This window comes from Lissotriton vulgaris, chromosome 10, assembly GCF_964263255.1.
Source record: "Lissotriton vulgaris chromosome 10, aLisVul1.2, whole genome shotgun sequence".
NCBI classification, from domain to species: Eukaryota; Metazoa; Chordata; class Amphibia; order Caudata; family Salamandridae; genus Lissotriton; species Lissotriton vulgaris.
This window is the reverse complement of record NC_141698.1, coordinates 808,413,125-808,437,481: the sequence shown is the minus strand read 5'-3', so window position 1 is coordinate 808,437,481 and position 24,357 is coordinate 808,413,125. Positions and strand designations below refer to the sequence as shown.

The following is a 24,357-nucleotide window of genomic DNA, read 5'->3' as shown; positions in this document are numbered from 1 at the left end:
GTCTTCCTTTCATGGTTTCCGTCAGCCTCAGCAGCAGCAACAGCAACAAAACCCCTTGTACAAGTCTTACAGGGGTAAAGACAGAGGTCTCCTTCGTGGAGCGGGTCGTCAGCCTTCCTCCTCCTCCTTTACCTCTCCCACCCCTCCCGGTAATGCAGGAAAGCAGCCCTACATCCACCATCCTTAATCATGCCGGTCCTGTGGGAGGCCGGCTTACCCATTTTCTACAGGATTGGAAATTAGTTACTTCGGACATTTGGGTTTTAGATCTGGTAGAAAATGGGTACGCCCTTCCCTTCAGGGAATTCCATCCTCCTTACCCTTCTTGCCAAGGGTTTTGCACAGAGGACCATTTACTTCTTCAGAAGGAGGTTCTTGTGCGGTTACAAAAGGATGCGATAGAGGTGGTTCTGGAGCAGAAAAGGTGTCAGGGATGCTACTCCCGGTATTTCCTGATTCCCAAGAAGGATGGCAGGTTACGACCCATCCTGGATCTCAGAATCTTGAATTGGTTTATCAAGCAGGAGAGGTTCAAGATGCTCACCCTGGCGCAGGTTCTTCAGGCACTGCAACAGGAGGACTGGATGGTGTCCATCGACTTGCACAATGCCTATTTTCGCATCCCAATCCTGAAGTCGCACAGGATGTATCTCCGCTTTACGGTTCGTTCTCAACATTACCAGTTTGTGGTCCTTCCGTTTGGTCTTACTACTTCACCTCGAGTCTTCACCAAGGTGATGGCGGTGGTGGCTGCCCATCTCAGGAGGTTGGGGATCCCAGTTTTCCCCTACCTGGACAACTGGCTGTTGAAGGCAGAGTCGCCAGAGATGGTGTGTCGTCATCTGCAGGTAACAACCCAGCTGTTCAAATTTGATTTTTCGGTAAATGTGCCCAAATCTCACCTGATCCCCTATCAGCGCAACCTATTCATAGGGGCAGTACTACATACCACTGTGTCGAGCTTTTCCTCCTCCGCAAAATATTATCGACATAGATCCCTTTGTTTCACAATGGAGTGGTTGTTCCAGTTCTGAAAGTCCTTCGCCTGCTCTGTCTGTTCACTTCCTGCATTCTGTTCGTCAACCATGCACGCTGGCACTCCAGTGGTGTCTCCGCAGGCAGTGGTATCAGCACAACAGGGATCTCAGGAGTCAGGATCTCCAGAGAAGCTGCAGCTGATCAGTCTTGGTGGAGCGTGGAGGGCAATCTGTCTCAAGGAAAGCCCTTTCATTTTCCTCCATCGTGGCCACAGTAATAACAGATGCCTCTACCCTAGGGTAGGGTGCTCATCTGGGCGATCTGGAGATCTAGGGTATTTGATATGAAGCAATCTTTCCTCTGGAGACCAATCTTCTGGAATTGCGGGCGATGCGTTTGGCGCTCACGGCCTTTCTCCCTTCCCTTCGCGGTCAGTCGGTTCAAGTCCTGATGGACAACACTGCTTTGATATGGTACGTCAATAAGCAGGAAGGAGTAGGGTCGTACCATCTCTGCAAAGAGGCGTTGCGGCTCTGGTCCTGGGCTCAAGACCATCGTATTTGCTTGATGGCAAATGATCTGGCCGGGGTACTGAACGTGCGTGCGGACAGTCTCAGTCGGCAGTTCTCCGCCGACCACGAGTGGAGGCTTCATCCGGAGGTAGTTCAACACATCTTCCGGACGTGGGGACCTCCTCGGGTGGACCTGTTTGCCACTCTCGAACGCGCACTGCCCGTCATTCTGCAGTCTCCAGTTTCCAAAGCAGGGAGCGTTGGGGGACGCGTTTCAGTAGAGTTGGAGCACACAACTCCTTTATGCGTTTCCTCCCATACCCTTCACTCCTCTGGTTCTGAGGAATATTCGCCAAGACCGGGCCCAAGTTCTATTGTTTGCCCCGGATTGGACAAGAAGGGTGTGGTACACAGACCTCGCTCACCTTTCGTCGCACCCTCCGCTCCGTCTCCCTCTCAGGGTAAACCTCCTCTCGCAGTCAGAGGGGCAGGTTCTACACCCCCACCTCCACAGCCTGCACCTTCATGCCTGGAGATTGAACGGGGCAACCTGAATTCTTTCTCTCTCCCGCCTGACGTAGTGGATGTTATTTTATCGGCCAGGCGACACTCCACCAAGTCTATTTACTCCTACAGGTGGTCAAGATTTGTTAAATGGTGCGGAGAGCGGTGTATTGATCCATTAAAAGCTAATCTTTCTGATGTTATTTGGTTTTCACTGCATTTGGCCCAGCAGGGTGGTGCTGTGGCTACTGTTAAAGGTTATTTGTTGGCTTTATCAGCGTTTCTTTGTTTGCTTGATCTGCAGTCTTTCTAAATCTCAGATTCTTTTAAGGTTTATTAAGGGCCTTACTAATGTTTCCTCCCACTCCCTTCATTATCCCCCAGTTCGATTTGAATCTAGTTTTAACTTTCTTAATGGGTTCCCCAATTGAACCTATGCATAGTTGTCCTTTGAGACTGCTGTCATTTCAAACGGTCTTCCTTGTGGCTATTGCCTCGGCCAGGAGGGTGGGTGAGCTTCAGGCTTTGAGTTCTAAGCCTCCGTTTCTGACTATTCATGCTAAAAGGTTGGTTCTCTGGACCAGGGCTGCTTTTCTGCCTAAGGTGGTAACTCCCTTCCATCTAGGGCAGTCCATTAAATGGAGAAGTGTGGCTCACTGGTTAGAGGAGGCAGACCTGGAAGCAGAGGTCAGCCCGGGACCAGGGTTCAATTCCCAGCACGGCGGGGTCCTGAGTCCTAAAATGTCCATGGACTCGACAATTCTCGTTCCGGTGCCTACTCGATTCACAGGTTCACACTCTGCGACTCTGGGCAATAGCTTGCTTAATCTCCACAACGGCCCCTCGCGGCGGGATGCCTGGCTTTCACCTTGCGGATACCCTGCCAGGGTTATCTCGCAGGGGAATACCAGGACGGGTTCCCTAAGCAAGCGCTTAGAGACCGGTTGGTGATTTGCGCTATATAAATTCCTGTACATTTACATTTACATTTACATTAACCTCCCTACATTTTATCCTTCCCCCTCACCCTTCGAAGGAGGAGGAGAGTTTTCACCGCTTGGATCCTAAGAGGACTGTTTGTTTCTATCTAGATAGAATGAAGGACTTGTGACTGGACGATCAGCTCTTTGTGGGCTACGTTGGACGCATGAAGGGCAAGGTGGTGCACAAGTGCACTTTATCCAGGTGAATCAACTTGTGCATCAAGATGTGATACGCTCTGGCTAGTAAGGAGACTATTGAAGGCATTGGAGCTCATTCCACCAGGACTAAATCATCTACTTCTGCCATGTCCAGAGGTGTTCCTGTGTTGGACATCTGTAAGGCCTCAACTTGGGCCTCCCTCCAAACTTTCACAAAGCATTACTGCTTAGATTCCGAGGTGAGGACGGCTGGCCATTTTGCGCGCTCTGTTTTGCAAGACTTTTTGGTATAGAAGGGTGGACACCCTCCTCCGGGGGTTGGACTACTGTGGGATTCTTTTCATAAGGTGAGGAATCCACAGGCAGATGTATCCATCAGAAGAACAAGTTACTTACCTTCGGTAATGCTTTTTCTGGTGGATACAGTATCTGCCTGTGGATTACTCACTGACCCACCCGCCTCCCCGTTGTCCACCCGTTTATATGTTAAAAGAGGTATTGGTTAATATGGTTGTTTCATATTGTCATTTTGTGTTTCCTCTGTTTGCCTTTGTGTAGGCTTATAGGAAATATTTGCTTTCTGTTGCTTTTTCATTTCACTTTACACTGTGTGTATTTGTTTTAATACTATGTATGCAATGTCTCTATGGACAGTCCGCCCATTCGTCTCGGAGGCATGGAAAAAATGCGTGGAACTGACTTCATCACGCCGGCGTGGCCCTCTTATGGCTCCAGTGACGTCATGTGGAGCCGCGTGTGGAGCAATAGCATTGTGACGACCTCGTCGGCGGGGAGAGCTAGGAAAGTTTCTGCAGAATGCTGCCGCTGGGGATATTCATAAGGTGAGGAATCCACAGGCAGACACTGTATCCACCAGAAAAAGCGTTACCGAAGGTAAGTAACCTGTTCTTTTTTTAAATTAAAATAAGCTTACGTGGTAAAATACAGGCTTTCAAAAGTACTTTGTTTCAAAAAGTTTTTTTTAAAAAATGAAAAGCCTATTGCACATCTGTCTGTAAAAGGCTCCACAATTCTATGCTTATGACTATGACGATTACCTGGAAGAGAACTTGGACTGCAGGTAGCTAGCTATTCCGTTGTCTTCCTGTGGACATGCATGCTTTCTTGTTTTTGAGATATATTCCTCAATGTTACAGGCTAGAGCATGAAACCATCCTAGAAGAAAAACGATCTCTCCAAGATGCATATGATAATTTGGAAGAGGTAATGAAGTTTGAGACTGATCAACTGAAGCAACAATTACTGGCCACAAACCAAGAAGGCGACACTCTGAAAACTGAACTCAGCGTAAGGAAGCTTTCCTTAACTTCTTACTTAACTTCAAGCATTGCAGCTATGCGAATCAGTGATTAGGTAATGGTGTAGCCTGCTTGTAATGGTGCTGTGGACATTGGATAAGAAAAATATACCTTTATCATGTGAATTAGAGCTGCTTTATTCAAAATGATTTTCGAACGTTCAGTTAATTTTAATTGGTATCTAAGTTGTTTCCCCTGCTTCCCTGTCTCCTTTTGATAACCCCTTAACAGGGACTCCAGGCATTTTAAATTTTATTTCAATCCCATTTTTCTCCAGTAGTGCTCCACAAGGTTCTCCTATTTGCCAGATTTTGCAGAAATTACCTTTTGGTCTTGACTTCGGTCTTCTCAACCAGAGAAATGCACTACACTTTCAAATGGTTTTTGAAACCTAAGCAGGCTAAGCAGTACTCCTATTGCACGGAGTGCAGGTCTATGACTTGCCCAGATAATTATTTTTAATGGTCCTGGTAGTAAAATGTGGTTACAGCTTGTGTGGATCACCAACCACTCCTATTTGGTTTAGTTCAGACCCTGTGTCCTTGTTTGCAACCAAACCTATCCCACAACGTATTCTCTTAGATTTTGCCTTTTTTATCTGATATTAGTGCCTATTGTAAATAGTGTGCATTACATGGCCATTGAATATTGACTTCAGTTCTACAGCATGCAAGTGCACAGAGCCATAAGCTCTCACTTGTCTTTGTATTATTGTGTTACCGGCTCCTCCCCACCACTGGCCTCCAGCAATCTCCCCAGCTGAAAACCTTGATTGGTTTTCACTGAAAACCTTGATTGGTTGGTTGATTTTCTGTTGAAAAGCCTCATGCTGATATGACCAGCTGTAACATGCAAAATGCACCGTAGGACGTAGGGTAAATAACCAGAAATGCTGCCTATTTTCTGTTCAGATATTGCCATTGACATGTTCATCCCCTTTCAAGTGTAAGTACTTTGCTTGTTCTTTTGTGCCATTACACTGATTGTCTTGACACCCATTAGGGCTCCTCTAGAAAAACATTTGACCAGAACTGCCAAGCTGAAATGTCTTTTGCATGTGTGCCTGGATTCTTTGTGTCTCTGTAGAGCAAGGTTGATGCTTTCACTCCTTTAAGAATTGTGATATGTTTAGTCTTGCAGGTTTGTTGTTCACAGCAGCTCACCGAAAGTAGCACTCCGTGATTAAACCAAAAGTTAGCATTTATGCTGACTCAATCCTCCTTCATGCTCAACAATCTCATTTGTGGTGTTGAATGCAAGAATGTCCTCAGAGATCCAATCAAGCTCTTCACGTGGTTTACACCATTGTGTTGTGCTCTTGAGCACACAGACAATTTTAGCAAGTAGTTGATTGAAGCAATAGTATCTGTCACTGCTTATTTACTATTGTCTTTGTAGCTCCCAAATACTGCTGCAACCAGTAGCAGCCGCTAATATTGCCGAAGAAATGGCGACTTAGCTCACTAGCCTCTAGGAACGGTCCGAGATGGGAAGAAAAAAACTACAAACTTGGGGGGGGGGGGGGGGGGGGGGGATGGGGGGATTGGGGCCTCCTTGCCAGTATTAATCATCTTGATTGAAGTTCATAAATTGAGAATAGCAAAGCACCAACCTTCTCTTGTGTAACATGAAGGAGAAAGAAGCCAGGCCAAATTCCGAAAGAATACCGTAGACATTTCTAGCTGCAAGGACCAAAAGTCAGGGGCAAACTGGAAGCAAAGGGGCCAAAAATGTATATTTAATAAGAAAATGAGCACCTTGTGATGCACCCTTCACTTAGAATTGGCCACTAATGTATGGTACTGGCAGAAATATACATCATAGGAAAAATCTTACTTGGCTTAGGAGCCTCCGATAACATCTTGGGCCTAGGTTTGCCATCTTTCACCTAGCAATACATTCCACAATCCTACTGCTGTGATTCTTGGCCCGTAGTCCAGATAGATCATGGAAACACTCTTTGGGTTGCTGCAAGCACAGGAACAAAAGAATGATCCCTGCAATGAGGGCATGCATCATCATCAACTGATTGCTTCGCCTGACAATGCGGACAAAGCTGCTTTCTCTTCCGCCTGCCCTGGGCAGTCAGTAAGCTGGCAATTTGGGAATTTTTTTGTGTAAGTTGTATGAAACGCAAAGACATCAAGTTTCTGTGCATACAGGCTTCCAATGTAAACTCAAGTTAATTGTGAGGCGGTTCGTGATTCTGGTGAATAAACTGTTTTCAGCAAGGTGACTTAGCATATCTGAAAGAGACACGTTAGTGATAGATTCCTTACCTTAGAATATCCCCAGGCGTCAGACTGGATCCGGAAACTTTTGCGTAGCAGTACCGGCTCCGCGTCCGTCGTCGGCGTCGTAGGCGCTGTGATGACATCGTCGGAGTACTTAGACGCCGCCTCCGCGTGCTGACGTCAGTTATTCTTTTTTCCGCCCCAGCCAGCGCAGATTTGGAAAGAGCAGTTACCCTAGTCACTATTTGACTAAGTTTTTTGGTGATCTTTTTCAATCCATTTCGAAGTCTGTACGACTCCGACGGTGCCTGTAGGAATGCCCGGATTCAAGCATTGCGACGAGTGCGACCGTACCATGTCGGTCACGGATCCCCACCGCCTGTGCCTGACGTGTTTGGGCGTCGACCATGACGACGAGGCCTGCCCCGACTGTCGGGCCCTTTCGAGGAAGGCCAGGCAGGAGCGGTCCTGCAGGCGGCTCGAACTCCGGCAGTCGGCCCCGCGCCTTGTGAGGTCCCGGTCCCACAGGAGGTCGAGGGACAGGTCGCGGGGACGGAGTCGCCAAAGCTCCGGTAGTCGGCACCACTCCTCCGGGTCCAAGTCGTCAGGTAAGAAGCATAATAAGTCGAAGAGACCTCATCGCTCTTCTGACTCCCCCCGACGCTCGCGCGATGCGGCTGGGGGTACAGGTGACACCGCCCACGCGGCTCCTCGGGAGTCGCGGGCGCCGCGTCCGGCCCCATACCCTCCGGTCCCTGGGCTGAACGCGACGCCGGAGGAGATCGAGCGTTTCCTCATGGCCATGAGGTCCCTTTCTCCTCCGGGTTCCGCGGCGCCTTCGGGCCCAGTGAACCCGTCTGGTGGCCCTAGTGGGTCGGGGGCTTTGACCCCGACGCCGTTGGGTGCTTCGGCCCCGACGCCGCCGGCGCCTTCGGGCCCGGCGCCGCAGGGCCCCACGATCCCGACACCGCCGGTGCCCTCTGGCCCGGCGCCGCAGGGTCCTGCGGCACCGGCGCCTTCGGGCCCGGCACCGCAGGGTGCCGCTGGACCTTCATCGGGCTCTGGATCCTCACCAGTGGACCTTACGACCCCCCCGGCGTCGGTCCGTGTGGTGTCCCCTACGGCGCCGTCCTCAGGCGGCGCCGTCCCCGATGCCTCCTTTCATTCGGTTCCGACGTCGGGACGGCGCCTATCGGCGCCGAATTCGACGCCGTTTGGAGACTTCAACTTCTACGAACCGACCTCATATAATTACGACCTTGAATCTCAGGAGATGAGGGACGAGGAGGATTGGGAGGAGTCTGAGGACCCTCTGGCCAGGGAGTGCCAGTCTAACATGGACTGGGCAGGAGACCTTGGGGAGGCCAGTGGCCTGGACACCTCTCCAGACACTGGATTTGTCTCTCCTCCTACCGTGGCATCGGAGGAGGGAGCCACCTATGGTGTGGTGTTGACGAGGGCGGCTAAGGCCTTGGGCCTTCAGCTGCCCGTCTCGGCCGTGAGGACTAATCTCCTCACTGAGGTCCTTAAGCCGCAGTCATGCTCCACGGAGCCTCTGCTGCCGTTTAATGAGGCCTTGACGGACGTTCTTTTGGGCACTTGGTCCAGGCCCGCTACGGGTTCGCCCGTAGATAGGAACGTGGCCAGACGCCACCGCCCGGCTCCGGGCGACCCATGTTTCCTGTCCTCCCACCCCACCCCGAGAGCCTAGTCATCCAGGCCTCTAATTCCCAGACCGCATTCCCGATGGCCCCGCCGGACAGGGAATCAAAGAGGTACGAGAACTATGGCAAGAAGATCTTCTCGTCCCTTAGTTTGGGACTGCGGTCTTCCAACACCGCATGCCTCTTGGGCCGCTACACCCACTCTCTGTGGGAGACGGTGGCGGAAGTGCTGCCAGAGTGCCCGTTGAAGGTACGGGCCAAACTCTGCCAAGCCCTTGTGGAGGGCCGGGACGCAGCCAAGTATTATATCAGGTGTGTCGCTAGACACAACTGACTCGCTAGGCAGAGCGATGGCTACGACAGTGGTGGTCAGACGCCACGCCTGGCTGAGATCCGCCAATTTCTCGGCAGACGTCCAGAACACTCTGATGGACATGCCGTTCGATGGCCGTCGCCTCCTTGGCGACAAGGCAGACCACGCGCTTGAGCGCTTTAAGGACTCCAGGGCTACGGCCAAGTCCTTGGGCCTCTCGGCCCCGCGCCAGCAAACGGGTGCCTTTCGCTCCTTTCGTGGCCAAGGAAGGGGCGTCCCCACACGTTCCGCCAGCCACTCGCCGCAAACTGTCGTCCAGCGCGGCGGCGGCCGTGGAAACCGCCGCGGAGGCGGTCGGGGACCCAGGCGGAGTCAGTCCACACCTGCCCCCGTGGCATCCACTTCTAAGCCCTCCTAGTCCGTGCTTTTCGGCCCATGTGACGCCAGTGGGAGGCAGGGTTCGCCATCACCACTCTCACTGCTGCACTGTCACTTCGGACAGGTGGGTGATGCAGATCGTCCGGAGGGGCTACTCCCTCCCCTTCGAGACGACCCCTCAAGCCATGCCACCGCAACACCACCGCGTATCGGGGGATCACTTGCGGCTCCTGCAGGAGGAAGTTTCGGCCCTCTTGGCCAAGGGGGCCATCGAGCGCGTTCCTGGGCCAGAAGTAGGACGTGGTTGCTACTCCCACTACTTTCTGGTACCCAAGAAGGGCAAAGGGGGCCTAAGCCCTATCTTGGATCTGAGGAACGTCAACGGCTTCCTCCGGAAGGAGAAGTTCAAAATGCTGACTCTGGCTCAGGTCTTAGCTGCCCTAGACCCAGGAGACTGCATGGTAGCGTTGGACTTGCAGGACGCGAATTTTCACATCCCTGTCCTGCTGGCCCACCGGCGTTATCTGCGGTTCATGGTAGGCCACGAGCACTTTCAGTTTACCGTGTCCCCTTCGGCCTTACCAGCGCCCCACGGGTGTTCACGAAGGTGATGGCGGTGTTCGCAGCTCATCTGCGCAGGTTAGGGGTGTTGCCCTACTTAGACGACTGGTTGTTGAAGGTGGGCTCGCCCCAGACAGTCGTCAGCCACCTCCAGACTACGGCGGATCTCCTGCACCAGCTGGGATTTTCCATCAATGTGCCGAAGTCACACCTGTGCCCCTCTCAGAAGCTCCTTTTCATCGGAGCGGTTCTCGACTCAGCGCAGTTTCGGGTTTACCCGCCCGAACAGCGGGTTTGGGATATACAGGCTCTGATTCCGATCTTCCGGCCTTTATCCCGAGTTTCGGTCAGGTTGACGCTGCGGCTTCTGGGGTGATGGCCTCCTGCATCCTTCTGGTGCATCACGCACGGTGGCGGATGCGGGCTCTGCAGTGGGACCTGAAGTTTCAGTGGGCCCAGCACCAGGGCAACCTGTCCGACCATGTCCTGATCTCGGAGGGCACTGCGAGACAGCTGCAGTGGTGGCTTACGGACCGTGATTGGGTCAACGGCAGATCCCTCTCCCTTCCCCAACCGGAGCACGTGGTTGTGACGGACGCGTCCCTCCAGGGCAGAGTTAAATCCTTAATCTCTCCCTCCTCTGAGCGTCCGTCATCTGACGGCGCACAAACTCGCTGTAACGACCTTGCCACCTTTTTTTCCCAGAAAATTCAGGTTATTTATTCTTCATTCAGCACTGTCGAGGATGACACAGAACTCACCATTTCCATAACTTCCGACTCTCCTGTCCCATGTATGCTGGACAGATTTCCACTCCTCGACCCCACTACTTTAGATAGGTTGATTCTTAAGATCACCTCTGGATCTCCCAATGATCAAGCACCCCCTCAGACTCTCATTAAGGTCATCAACGTTATTCGTCCGGTCATCTTGGATGTCCTTAATGCTTCCATCACTTCTAAATCCGTTCCATCTCCATGGAAGTGTGCGATGGTTAAAGCTTTGCTGAAAAAGCCCACATTGGATCAGAACAACTTGGCTAACTATTGCCCCATTTCTTTACTTCCATGGATGAGTAAACTGCTTGAGAGGCACGTCAACAACATCTTAGTGGACTATTTAGAGTCCAACAGTCTGCTCCGTGCCTCTGACAGGGTTCTGCCCGCAGCACGGAACTGAAACCGCTCTCTTAGCGGTTACGGAAGAAGCCGGAGCTGTGCTGGACCGGGGAGGAAAAGCCGCCATCATTTTACTTGACCTCAGTGCCGCGTTCGACGCGGTCAACCATGCCACATTATTACAACGATTGAGTGGCTTGGGCGTGTCGGGTGCGGCCCTGGAATGGCTGAGCTCCTTCCTGGATGAACGATTCTTCCAGGTGTTTGAGGGCGAGGCAGTCTCCCCCAAGCACCCACTCAGGTGTGGGGTTCCCCAGGGCTCCTCCCTGAGCCCCACTCTTTTTAATGCCTATAAGGAACCCCTAGACAGGATAGTCCATCACTTTGGTGTGCGTATCGTTACCTACGCCGACGACACCCAACTGGTGGTCTCTTTGGACCACTCTGAGGGATAGTCTACCACCCTAGGTCCCTGTCAAGAGGCTGTTGCCAGGTGGATGCAATCTTCCTGTCATAAACTCAACGGGGAGAAGACAGACATTATGCTGTTGATCTATTCGCCACCGAAGAGAACGCTCAATGTCATCAGTTCTGCGCGTTGGAAATTTCCAAGGCGGCACTCGCTCGGAGACGCTTTTCGGCGCGAGTGGAGCTGCGGTCTGTTGTATGCCTTTCCACCTATACCACTTCTGCCCAGAGTGCTGAAGAAGATCAAGCGCGACCGGGCACAAGTCATCCTTGGGGCTCCGGACTGGGCACGAAGGTACTGGTATCCCGAGCTACTCAGTATGTCAGTCGATCCCCCAGTTTGTCTGCCTCTTCAGGACGACCTTCTGTCGCAGCAGCAGGGGACGGTCCTCCACCCGAACCTGTCCAGTCTCCACCTCCATGCTTGGAGATTGAGCGGCGACAGTTGAGGCCATTTGACTTGCCTCCTGAAGTTTGCAACATCATTCTGGCAGCCAGGCGTCCCTCCACAAAGTCGGTATACGCCTGCAGGTGGAACAGATTTGTGGCATGGTGCGCAGCAAAGGCTGTGGATCCCCTCAATGCTCCTCTTTTTCTGAGGTTCTCCTCTTTCTTCTCTCTCTTGCCCAGCAGGGTTCTGCTCTGGGCACTGTCAAGGGCTATCTTTCAGCTCTTTCAGCCTTTCTGAGACTGCTCGACCAACCTTCTTTGTTCAAGTCCCCTATCGTTAATCGATTCTTGAAGGGCATCACTCATACCTTTCCTCCGGTTCCCTTCGTGATGCCTCAGTGGGACTTGAACCTGTTTCTTACGTTTGATGTGCGCTCCCTTTGAGCCACTTCACAACTGTCCTCTTCGCCTTCTTTCTTTGAAGACTGCCTTCCTGGTAGCCATCACCTCTGCCAGGAGAGTGAGTGAGCTCCAGGCTCTATCTTGTAAGCCTCCTTTCCTTTCAGTCAATCCGGACAAGGTTGTGTTACGGACAAGGGCCTCCTTCCTACCCAAGGTAGTCACGGCCTTCCACATTGGGCAATCCATCACGTTGCCCACCTTCTTTCCGCCTCCGCTCCCCTCGAGAGAGGAGGAGAGGCTCCACTGTCTGGACCCAAAACGTGCGCTCTCATTCTATGTGAATCGCACACAACAGTTCCGGGTGGATGATCAACTCTTTGTGGGATACGCGGGCGCTAAGAAAGGGAAAGCGGTGCACAAGCGGACCATCTCCCGGTGGATTATCTTGTGCATCCAAGCGTGTTACTCCTTGGCTAAGAAGGAGCCCCCTGCTGGGCTGAGGGCTCACTCGACTCGAGCCACGGCCACTACAACTGCCTTGGGCTGCGGCGTGCCCTTGCAGGACATTTGCCAGGCGGCTACGTGGGCCTCGCTGCACACGTTTGCAAGACACTATTGCCTGGACAGTCAAGTCCTGAGGGACGGCTACTTTGGCCGTTCCGTCCTCCAGGACTTTCTGGTGTGAGTATTGGTTCGCAGACCCACCACCACGGGGTTGGTATTGCTGGGGTATCTATTCTAAGGTAAGGAATCTATCACTAACGTGTCTCTTTCAGATGCACAAGTTACTACTTGTGTAACGATATATCTGTAAGAGACATTAGTTAGTGATAGATTCCTTACCGACCCACCCATCCTCCCGGTTCTGCGAAGCGATATCTAGGGTTAAGGTCATCCCCTTTCAGGGCCCTAGTTTCTTGGCACCAGTGTTGGTTTTTGTCATGGCTCTGCGCTTCTGGCGCGGAAAAGCTGTGGCTAAGAACTGACGTCAGCACGCAGAGGCGGCGTCTAAGTACTCCGACGTCATCACGACGCCGACGACGGACGCGGAGCCGCAGACGACGCCTACCGACGCGCAAGGGTACTGCTACGCAAATGTTTCCGGATCCAGTCTGACGCCTGGGGATATTCTAAGGTAAGGAATCTATCACTAACTAATGTCTCTTACAGATATATCGTTACACAAGTAGTAACTTGTGCTTTACTGTCCCAATACTTACATCGAGTGTGATCTACAGGGTTTTCAGCTACCTTTTAGTCAATAAACTGAGTACCATCAAAAGGTGTTATGGGTAACTGTGGGAAATTGGGTTACTGGTTGATGGGGGCGAAACCATACTCAAGCAGCAACCACAATTACTGTCAGGTTGAAGTGACAAGCAAACCCCAAATTAACCTATGCTCAACCCTCTGGCAGCTTGGGAAAAAGCAGTCAGGCTTAACTGGGTGTAAACTAGTGTTTATGCAGCACTTTAAACCGTAATAAAGTAAAAACACAACACAAGAAAAATACCACACCATTTTAGAAAAATAGAACAAATGTAATCATTCATTTGAGACCAAAACGACAAAAATTCAATCAGTAGAACTAGATATTTGCAATTTTAATTGTTTAAGTGAAAATGGTGCCTAAAAGCACAAAGCTAAGTGTTGTAATCTGGTTGTGCCAGACATCAGTTCAGGCTGACCGTGATGAAGCACAGGCCTGTTACAGGGACCAGATTAGGCCCACTGGAAAAACGTACCCTATATCCTGGTTGCCAGGTCCTAAGTTGAAGATGCTTCTTGCAGCTGTGGTTCAGACGAGCTGCAGGGCTGCGATGCAAGGTCTGGTGTCATCAAGGATGCAGTTGATGGGGGATATCAATTCGAAGTGTTGTGTTGAGAATGCTTTGCGGTTCAGAGGAGCTCCTGGCTGCAGTGCGATGTGTTGCTCAGCGTCTGTTCAGATATGGAGTTTCAAGGAGATGCGTCATGCACCATCTGTTCTTGCTAAAGGACTGCAGATGGACTGGCAGAGTACCTTCAGGCCCACTTTCAAAGTGTCCAGGACTGGGGTGGCACCACATGGGGCCAGGACTCACAGCAGACATTCCAGGTGCTGTGTTCAAGGTGCTTGGAGCCTTTTGTATCTCAGAAGCCAGCTCCTATCCCTTGGAGTCACTCTTTGTTCTTGGGTTGAAGATTCAGGTCCACCCCTTCTCACTCTGGCAGCAGAATAGCAGTCCTTCTTGCCGTAGAGCAGCACAGCAGTCCCTCAGAGCCTTCCAGAGGCCCAGAGGTGTACTGCAAAGTTGGGTTTGAGGGTCCACTATTTATCCTTGGTGCCAGCTTTAATCTAGGAGATGTTTCAAGAGGTGCTTGGAATTGTCTGCCTTCCTACCCTGGCCCCAGCTTATCCAGGGGCACAAAAACGAGTGTCAAATCCTTTGTGAATGTGCTCAGGCGCAGTGTCTTTATAATTAAGTGTGGTAGGTGACCTCGCTCCCTTTCTGACGATATCACTCCTTCCCCGGCATCCATCACCAAAAACCGAACGTGCCTGTTGCTTGGACAAGTTTGTGGCGTGGTGCACTGAAAAACATGTTGACCCACTTTCTGCACCCTTGCCTGGATGTTTGTTTTTTCCTTAGTCTGGCATTGACTTGCTATGAAGACAGTAAAGGGGTATCTTTCAGCCACCTTTGCTTTCTTGCAGTTGCCAGATCATCTCTGCCCAATTGTCACACGTTGTGACACTTTGCCTGAAAGGTCCTCAACATATGTTTCCTCCCAAACCTTTTGTTATGCTCCATTGGAACCTTAATTTGGTCTTAACCTTCTTGATGTGTTCCCCCTTTAAACTCCTGCATAACTGATCCCCAATACTTCTGCCAATCGAGGCAGTCTTCTTGGTGGCCATCACATCTGCCTGGAGAATCAGCGACGATAAGCTCTTTCATTTCACCCTTTGTATACTAGCTTCTTCCCAGACAAACTGGTTTTCTGAACCTGTACTCTTTTCAGTCTAGTGTGGCAACACCTTTCCATATTTGCCAAAGCATCACGCTGCTGACCCTTTGTGCTCTGCCTCACACCTCTAAGCAGGAGAAGAAAAGACTACAACACTTGGATCCAAAAAGGGTATTTTCATTTTATATTGATCCGACCCTAGAACAATGGATGAATGATCAGCTCTTTGTTGAGTTCACTGGAGCAAAGAAGGGAAAAGCAGTGCAGAAACTCACCATCTCCAGATGGATTATATTTGGCTTAAAGATCTGCTTTGAATTAGCCAAGAAGCAACTCTCTAAGTTCTAGTGGACTCATGCCACCAAAGACAATCTGCCACTACTGCACTAGTTCGTGGAGTTCCTGTCTTAGACATCTGTTAGGTTGCTACATGGACATCCTTGCACACGTGTATCGAACACTACTTCCTGGACAGTGAAGTCCGTTGTGATTGGCACGTTGCCCATTTGGCCCGCCTGGACTTGATGAGCTCTGCCAATTCGCAGACCCACTTCTGGGGTAGTATTACTATGGTATCTATTCTGAGGTGAGTAACTTTGGATAGTGCCTTATCTGGTAGAGACCCTATCTAGCTGCAGATTCCTTCTCAACCCTCTCGTTCTATGAACTGTTTTTCTTACCTAAAAAGGTCCCTGTAGGCCAGTGGTACTCAAAGTATGGCCCGTTAGTGTAATGGTTAGCAGTCCTGTCTCAGGACCGCCGCACGTCATCCGCATGCCTGGCGTGGCCTGCGGGGTAAACAAAAAGGAAGCGCCCTTTCGGGGGTGGTACTTTCGGCAGTATGATACTGTGTGGTGTGAATTACTTGCGCCAACACCAGCATCTGCATGCCCTGTGGGCCAAATCCTGTCCACGCTGGGTGCATCCTCACACTGGCAACGAGGAGGGCCGTGACCCTCGCTATCTATCTCTGCTGCCTGCCCGCTTCTGACGGGCGCACTGATCTTCGGTTGCGGCTGCAGATCCGCGGACTGCGACACCTCGTGCATCTGTGCGCACCTCTTTATCGGAAGAGTGCACCCTGCTGCGCCTCTGCTCCCAGCCCCAGAAGGAAGACTCTGGCACTACCAGGCGCCTCTCCATCTCTTCTGCCGTGCAATCACTGTGGGCTGCCTGCACTTGCTCCGCTCTACGAGCTGCACCTCCACGTGCACACGCACCACCTCACCTGTAGGGCCTACCAGTGGACTTGTCTGCTCTCAATCAGCTCAACAATTTTGGACCACTATGCTGGTCCTCTGCGTCGCAACTTCTGCTGACTCACCCCCACCAGTGTTGGGCACATTGACTGCTCTTCGCCAGGCCGGCTCTTTTCACCCCAGACCCCCATGGGGGACAACGATCAGGCTGCAGCACCCGTCCACCACCTTCCAACACGCGGCCTAAGTGGTGTTACCGCCATTCAGCGGATTGGAGGATCCCGCGACAGCATCCCCCAGATGAAAGATATGGATTGAGTGCCTAAGCAATTACTTTGTCGCGACCCGTGAGACTGACGAAGCGGTGAAGAGGTTGTTGCTGCTGCACTATGCTGGTGACTAAATCCCTAAACTTTTGAAACACCTGCCTAACACAGGGGCACCCACTGACTACAATGCAGCGGTGACTGGGCTAGACGCCCATTTTGATCCACAACTGAACCCTGATTTTGATTGGTTCAAGCTGTGTCAAGCCCGCCAGAGGTAAGGGGAGTCCATGGGCACATTCTGCGCCCGGTTACGCAAACTTACCAGCAAGTGCCCTGAAGATGACCAACCAAAAGAGATCAGGGGCAGCTCATCCAGGGATGCCGAGGCAAGACACTGAGCGGCCTCATCTTAGGCCAACCGAGGATCGCGCTCGAAGACATGTTGATACTGGCAAGGTTGCATGACCTGTCGGCAGCCAGAGTGAACGAGATGGACCAGGCGCTTAACAAGCCCCAGGGACGTTCCAATGCCATCAAGACGGAGCGGGCAGTTGCCCTCAGGACCACGCCGAAGGGAGACTCCTTCAGGAAACCAAAGCCGAGATGTGGATACTGCGGCCACAAGCCACACGCAGCAAAAGACTATCCTGCACACGGGAAGAAATGTACCAATTGCGGCATACCCAACCACTTTGCCACTGTGTGCCGAAGACGAAACAGAGGCTGTGATTACCGAAACCAAAGACCCCAACACGGGCGGTACGACAACGGTCGGTGACAGAGGCAGCACCATCCGAAGATGCCCAAAAAAAAGGCAGAAGGTACCAAGGGCCAGTCTAAGACTCCTCGGAAGGAGATGATAAAGTATACCTGATTTCCTTCGCACGTGAGCTTAAGTGACGCCGTATGCCCTAGCCCACATACATGATCCATGTCGCAGGAACCGAGATAAAAGCAGTCATTGACACCGGAGCGACATTGAATGTATTGGGCCTCCCAACAATATCTACGTCTACGACCATGCCCACTAGTGACCCCGTCCAAGACCAGGATATACGCATACGGAGGGACACACCTCTTCCGTTAAAAGGGAAGATTTTGGTCCCCATCAAAGCAGAAAACCTGGAAGTCACAGCAACGATCCAAATTATCGACCGAGAAGCAGACACCCTACTGAGCAGCCACACTGCAGAGGACTTAGGCCTCGTCTCGTTTGCCAGGAGAATCCAAACCCACCAAGTAGAGGAACTATTTGGCCAGTTCCCTGAGCTATTCTAAGGGCTCAGATGCATCAAGTGTGATCCCATCAAATTACACTTTGACAAGGCGGTTGCCCCAGTTGCTTTACGACACAGAAGAGTACCATTCCATCCAAGGCCACTGATGGAAAAGGAACTGGAAACCCTGGAAGAACAAGGCATCATCGAGAAGGTGTCGGAACCAATGCCGTGGGTGTCATTGATGGTCATCATGGAAAAACCGAAGCAGCCGGGAGCCATACGCCTCTGCCTCGATATGAGACTACTGAACAAAGCCATCAGAAGGGAACATCACATCCCACCAACGATGAATGACATCATTGCAGACGTCAATGGGTCCAAGTGGTTTTCGAAGATCGATTTGAAATGCAGGATACCACCAGCTTCCTTTGTCAGAAGAAAGCCGTTACATCACCACTTTCAGCACCCACCTAGGGCTAGGAAAATACAAAAAGCTCAACTTCTGGATATCCTCAGCAGCGGAAGTATTCCAAAACACGATACAGGAGATTCTGTCAGGATTACCAGGAATGTTGAACGTCAGCGACAATATACTGATCCACTCAGCAACCGCAGCTGACCAGCACAGACACCTCTGCAATACCTTAAAACGTCTCAGCGAGCACGGGGCAACGCTGCATAGAGACAAGTGTCAATTCTTCCAACCAGCTCTTGAATTTTTCGGGTACGTGTTCAATCAGGAAGGCACCCGAGTGGACCTGAGTAAGTCACACGCTATCAAGAACACCCACTCCCCGACAACGCCAACTGAAGTGACAAGTTTTCTGGGATTGGCCCGTACTGCGGGAGATTCATCCCAGGACTAGCTACCTGGGCAGAGCCGCTCAGGGCCCTTACCTGTACGGACACCAAGTGGCAATGGGGTCAGAAAGAGGAAGAGGCGTTTTGAGGATTAAAAGATGCACTCCTGGAAGAAGCCACGCTGGCCTACTTTGATCCAGTGAATAAAACTGAGGTGCTCGTTGGCGCAAGCCCAGTAGGACTAGGAGATTTTGGCCAAAGAACATGAACCCGGCCAATGGGCAGCCATGGCATTCGCCAGCAAGTCTCTCACGCCCACCGAAGCAAGATTCGCTCAGATCGAGCGGGAAGCATTAGCTATAAAATGGGCCTCTAGTCATTTTCATCTATACTTAACCGGGCAGCCGTTCACCATGGTCACTGACCACCAGCCCCTTGTTCCTCTCTTCAAAGGAACTGCGCCTCATCCCGCTCCCCGAATTGAGCGATGGGCAGTCCAGCTACAGCCATACGAGATGGAGATGGTATACCGTCCGGGAGCCAAAAACCCAGCTGATTTCCTGTTGAGGCACCCCTTCCCGCAAGATATACCGGAAGACACCGAAGGTGCAGAACACTACGTACACCTGGTATCAATGGCTGCTTGCCCCCAAACCATGAACGACATCAAAGAAGCAGCCGCCACCGACGCAGTGTATGCCAAAACTCTACAAGCCTTCCAAAAATGGTCATGTACGCATTACCTCCGCCAAGCCAACTCCAGGGCCCCGGAAGATCGAGAAAACCTTGCGAAGATATGGCGAATAAGAAACAAATTCAGCGCCACGGGGGGCGGAATCCTATGAAGAGCTAGTAATACCTCAAGCACTAAAGCACCACGCAACCCAATTAGCTCATGGAGGCCATCAGGGTGTAACAAAGATGAAAGCACAGATGAGAGAAAAGGTTTGTTTTCCGGAACTAGGGAAAATGGTCGAGGATTTTTTCTGTCACTATCCGCCATGCCAACTGACGAGCTCCCTAGAAAGACCGTCTCCGGTGATTACCGAAGAAGCATGCACCGCCCCATGGTCCAAAGTGAGCGTAGACTTCGGGAGCTTCCCTGGAGGGAAACGCATGTTAGTGCTGGTAGACGCCTTCTCGAAGTACCCCATAGTGGAGCCGGTTGTGTCCACTGCCTTTAACCACGTGGACCCCATCCTGGAAAGTGTTTGCCATGTTTGGGTTTCCCCACGAGATTCGCAGTGACAATGGGCCACCGTTTGAAGGGGCAGATTTCGCCACATTCCTAGAACAGCTAGGAATACATCACCGGCGAGTCACTCCTCAATGGCCACAAGCCAACGGCGATGTGGAACGGTTTATACGCACGTTAAACAAGATGTTCCGCATAGCGGTGGTTGAACAGGCCGACCCAGAGAAGCAGCTTCACGAATTCCTGAGAGAGTACAGGAGCACCCCCCACTGCACCACACAGAGGAGCCCCTGGTCGCTGATGCTTCACGGCCCCAGAAGAGACCTTCTCCCCACATGTCCAGGATGGGTGTCACCGCCTCTAGAAGCCGAGGAAACAAAAGACCGGAGAACCATTCGGAACCAACAAGTAAGCCTCCACCGCAATGCCGCATCACGGACACTCCGAACTGGGACCACTGTCCTCCTCAAGGACCGCCGACCAGTTGGAAAGTTCAGAACGAACTGGACGGTCACTGCCCACAACGGAACCATGGTGACTGCACGGAGAGGAAAAAAAGAAGTTTCCCGAAACATCCCATGATTCAAGGAAATCCCTGCTGTACAACCGACGGGACCCCACGAGAATCAACCAGTTGGCCCGACCATCACAGCACAAGAAGACCCAAGCGGAGGATCAGGGAGCGACGGAGGCAGGGGAACACCGGAGGCTACCACCTCTCCATCCCCAGGCCTGCCTCTGAACAGCACGACCCCCGACGGCACGCGTCTGCAAAGCTAGCCTCAGGGGTTCAAACGACGACCAAATCCTCGCCCGAACCAACACCTGCAAGACTTTGTTTGCTGATGATGCACGACCAACGCCACTGCACGTTGTACAGGTACCCCGACCTGTGTTCGCCTCACACAAACTGTTTGAACTGTTTATTTTCAAGGATTGAGTTGGGAAGGGATGTAATGGTTAGCGGTCCTGTTGCCTCAGGACCGCCGCACGTCATCCGCAGGCCAGGCGTGGCCTGCAGGGTAAATAAAAAGACGCGCCCGCTCGGGGAGGTACTTCCGACAGTCCGATACTGTGTGGTGTGAATTACTTGCGCCGGCACCTGCATGCCCTTTGGGCCACCTCCTGTCCCCGCTGGGCACATCCTCACAGTTCACCTTGTTTTAAGAGCTAGGCTGTCCTGCTCATAGAACAATTTGAAATTGCTCTAGCAACAAAGCCCAGAATCAGAAAAGCTATAAAAAGCGATGTTGCATAGGCTTGCCGTTCATGCTTTTCTGGTTGTGGGCTTAGTTTTGTCGGCAAGTTCAGCTTGTACGTTTAGCTAGCCATCCCTGCTCATATGCATCCCTGGCTTAGCTGAGAGGACAGCAGAGGTGAATAAAACAAGGTAAGGAAAATGATCATGATTACAGTAGGGCAGGGTCGGTGAGTGTTGGCGGGGGGGCAGGCAGTTAAAATTAACAGTATATTCTGTATCTATTTTTGGTCTTATAACTTACAAGTCCTAAAATGTACAATAAAGATTTTAAAGAAATGATTTTCTAGAAATCTTTGGATAATGTGTGCTCTTTTCTCCCTATCCCCATAATTCTCCACCCTAATCTGTCTCCTTGTTAATGCCACTGCTTCGGTGCGGCCCTCTGGCACATATCAGACTGTACGGTGTTGCCCAGAGGAAATGTTCAGGATTTTGCATGCTATACACCCTTATTAGATATTTGCACAATGGTCAATCCTTCTAAGGTGGCTCTGTGCTGAAATATTCACGTAAAGAAGCCAATAAATAGGCACTGTACATTACATCCGGCTCGGACCCTACAGGCTTTGAGCCATTTGATGCCACCTACCGGCTCGCACAACTGGGAGGCACTGGAATCTGCGAGATGTAAGTGGGGAGCTCTGAGGTGGGGGGCTCTGTCATCGACGGCAGCCTCCTCCAGAGCTGTGGCGGAGTTACAGGGCGATCTGGAGGCAGACTGGTACAGTAAGGGTACCTCTGCGGCAGACTGGTACAGTAAGGGTACCTCTGCCTGGCACAGTAAGGGTGCCTGAGCCAAAGACCTGGAGCCGCAGGGAAGTTCCAGGGAAACCGTGACGGCGCCCCGTTAGTCCTTCGGGCGGTTGGGGTCCTTACCAACCGGGGTTGTGCCATACCACGCTCCACCCTGAAAGGGAAGAGAGTAGAATGCATGATCACGTGATCCAGAAGGGGATCTACAAAGGTTCCGCACTGTCGGGGCGTCGACCCACCGTGCCGGCTGGCTCATTAGGCGGGCGGAACAGCGAGGGGCTGCCTGCCCTGGATCGCCCGCAAGATAACCCACAGATAACGGCATACTTTGTGTATGAAAATAAACCTGCAGCAGTTCTTTATCTATAACAATGTGTCCTGTGTAATCATTATATGGGCAAGTGTATAAAATGCAAGGGGGAGCGGATGACGGTGTGGGCACTATGCCGCTGCCTGCGTCTCCCACAGGGGGACATCAGCAGGGCAGCCCCCCCCTTCAGTCCCCGTAGAGGGGGAGGCTCGGGCACTTCACCAGCCCCTCCCCTGGCCAGGTGCACCAGTGACGTGCATCCGGGGGAGGGCACGTGGGTGGGCGGGCCGGGTATTTAGGCCCCTGCCGCCCAGTATGCGACCTCTTCGTGGTCGTTCTGCCCTCCTTTCCGCTTCCTGTCCGGCCTCTGTGCCGATCGTCCTGCGCCTGCCTGCCTCGCTGCACCCACCCTATCCTCGTACCCAGCAGGTGGGCAGGTGGCATGCTGATTTGGACGTTCTAATGTTTTCTTTTGTGTTGCAGGCGGAGTTACAGGGCGATCTGGAGGCAGACTGGTACAGTAAGGGTACCTCTGCGGCAGACTGGTACAGTAAGGGTACCTCTGCCTGGCATAGTAAGGGTGCCTGAGCCAAAGACCTGGAGCCGCAGGGAGGCTCTGGGGGAGCCTCAGGGAGGTTCTGGGGAAACCGCGACGGCGCCTCATTAGTCCTTTGGGCGGTTGGGGGCCTGACCAACCTGGGGTGTGCCATACCACGCTCCGCCCTGAAAGGGGCGGGAGTAGAATGCATGATCACGTGATCCAGAAGGGGATCTACAAAGGTGCTGCACTGTCCGGGCGTCGACTCACCGTGCCGGCTGGCTCATTAGGCGGGCGGGGCAGCGAGGGGCTGCCTGCCCTGGATCGCCTGTAAGACAACCCACAGATAACGGCATACTTTGTGTATGAAAATAAACCTGCAGCAGTTCTTTACCCATAACAATTTGTCCTGTGTAATCATTATATGGGCAAGTGTATAAAATGCAAGGGGGAGCGGATGACGGTGTGGGCACTAAGTTACTGAAGCTCAGTAATTTGTTCATCCATGCCATGGTACTGTAAAAGAGCACACAAAAAATACAGGATCATAATCTGCATGAAGCTGGGCAATTTTAAATCCAAAGAATCTTTACAGACTACAGTGTGTCAATGACTTCTGTTGCCCATGTGGGAATATACCTATTGATATGAATATGATGAAGGTTTACAGTGAAGTATTAATTTTTCATAGATCTTCCAAATCATTCACTTTTTTTTCTTCAGTTTTTGTGTTATCAACCTGCTTTTAGTGAGGTTTTAACTGTAACATGGACTCTGAGAATAAATATTTATGCATCCGTGTCTATATCGTAGGTTGTTTTTGTCCACTATCTTGGTACATTGTGATTCCTTAACAATTTTTTGTGATTTTGCCTTTGTTTAATTAACATCCACATATGAGGTCATATGTACTTTTTCTTAAGAATCTTTTGGAACTTCTGGAAACTGAGAGAGAACTTAAGCAGAAGCTGGCGTCTCAGCTACAAGAAGACAAGGAAAATACCTCAAAGTAAGTAGTCTGTTCTTTATTAGACGGGATCTTAAGAATTTCCCCAAATAAGTATCAAGATTCATGGAGGAAAGCTTTGAGAAGTGCTAAGAGACTTCCTTTATGCATTTCCTTTGTTTCTTTGCAGTTCCCTTTAAACAGCAAGTCTTATTAGTGTATGCAAATCGAATATGGATGATCTACTTGCTTCATTTAAGGGAGGACCCAGAATTCCTTTGTCCCCTCCGTGCCTCTTCTTCTGGCATCTGCTGTCACCTCCCATTACATATTCCTGATCTCTTTTCTCCCCCAGTTTGTTATTCCTTTTATTTCACTCTCTGTCCACTTCCCTGGTCTCCTCCTGTCCTTCACCTTTGTTTCTGTTGCTCGTCTCCCCCACCCCTCCTAACATCCATTTTCTCTTCCAGTTACCAGCATCTTGGCCATCGTGTACATGTTAACTAGAAGTGTGTAAACTGAGCTGTTTGGTTTTCTGTGTTTGGTTTTTTAAAATATGAAATTGGAAAATCTATCTACTTTGAGAACACCTCCGTGCCTTTATTACTCCATTACTCCGAGAATCAAAATCAATATGTTTCAACTCTTGGGAAGGTCACAATGCCACTTAAGTGCTATTAGCCCCTATAGCAGAAGTTTTAATGGCTCTAACTTCGAAAGAGGCATGCGCTTTGCAAGAGGCACGCACTTTGCTACTCCTAGCCTAATTACAAAGATCATCATTCCAAATATAAATGTTTGGTGCCCAATTACACAGTCAGAATGTCTAAGGTCAAGAGATGTGAATCTGTCCATTTTTACAAAATGTAAGCTTTTCAGAAAAATATTTAGAGCCTCGAATGACAAATACCACCGTTATCTGTCATGGAG

The 24,357-nt window shown here is 51.2% G+C and overlaps 1 protein-coding gene across 1 annotated transcript in view; it reads left to right on the top strand.

Moving 5' to 3' along the window:
* The window catches only part of KIF15 (kinesin family member 15), a 927,627-nt gene that overhangs the window by 421,677 nt on the left and 481,593 nt on the right, over window positions 1-24,357 (top strand). The window contains exons 21-22 of the mRNA XM_086941724.1: window positions 4,294-4,444; window positions 23,405-23,490. Of these exons, the coding sequence (XP_086797850.1) occupies window positions 4,294-4,444; window positions 23,405-23,490 (237 nt within the window). The remainder of the gene's footprint in view (window positions 1-4,293; window positions 4,445-23,404; window positions 23,491-24,357) is intronic.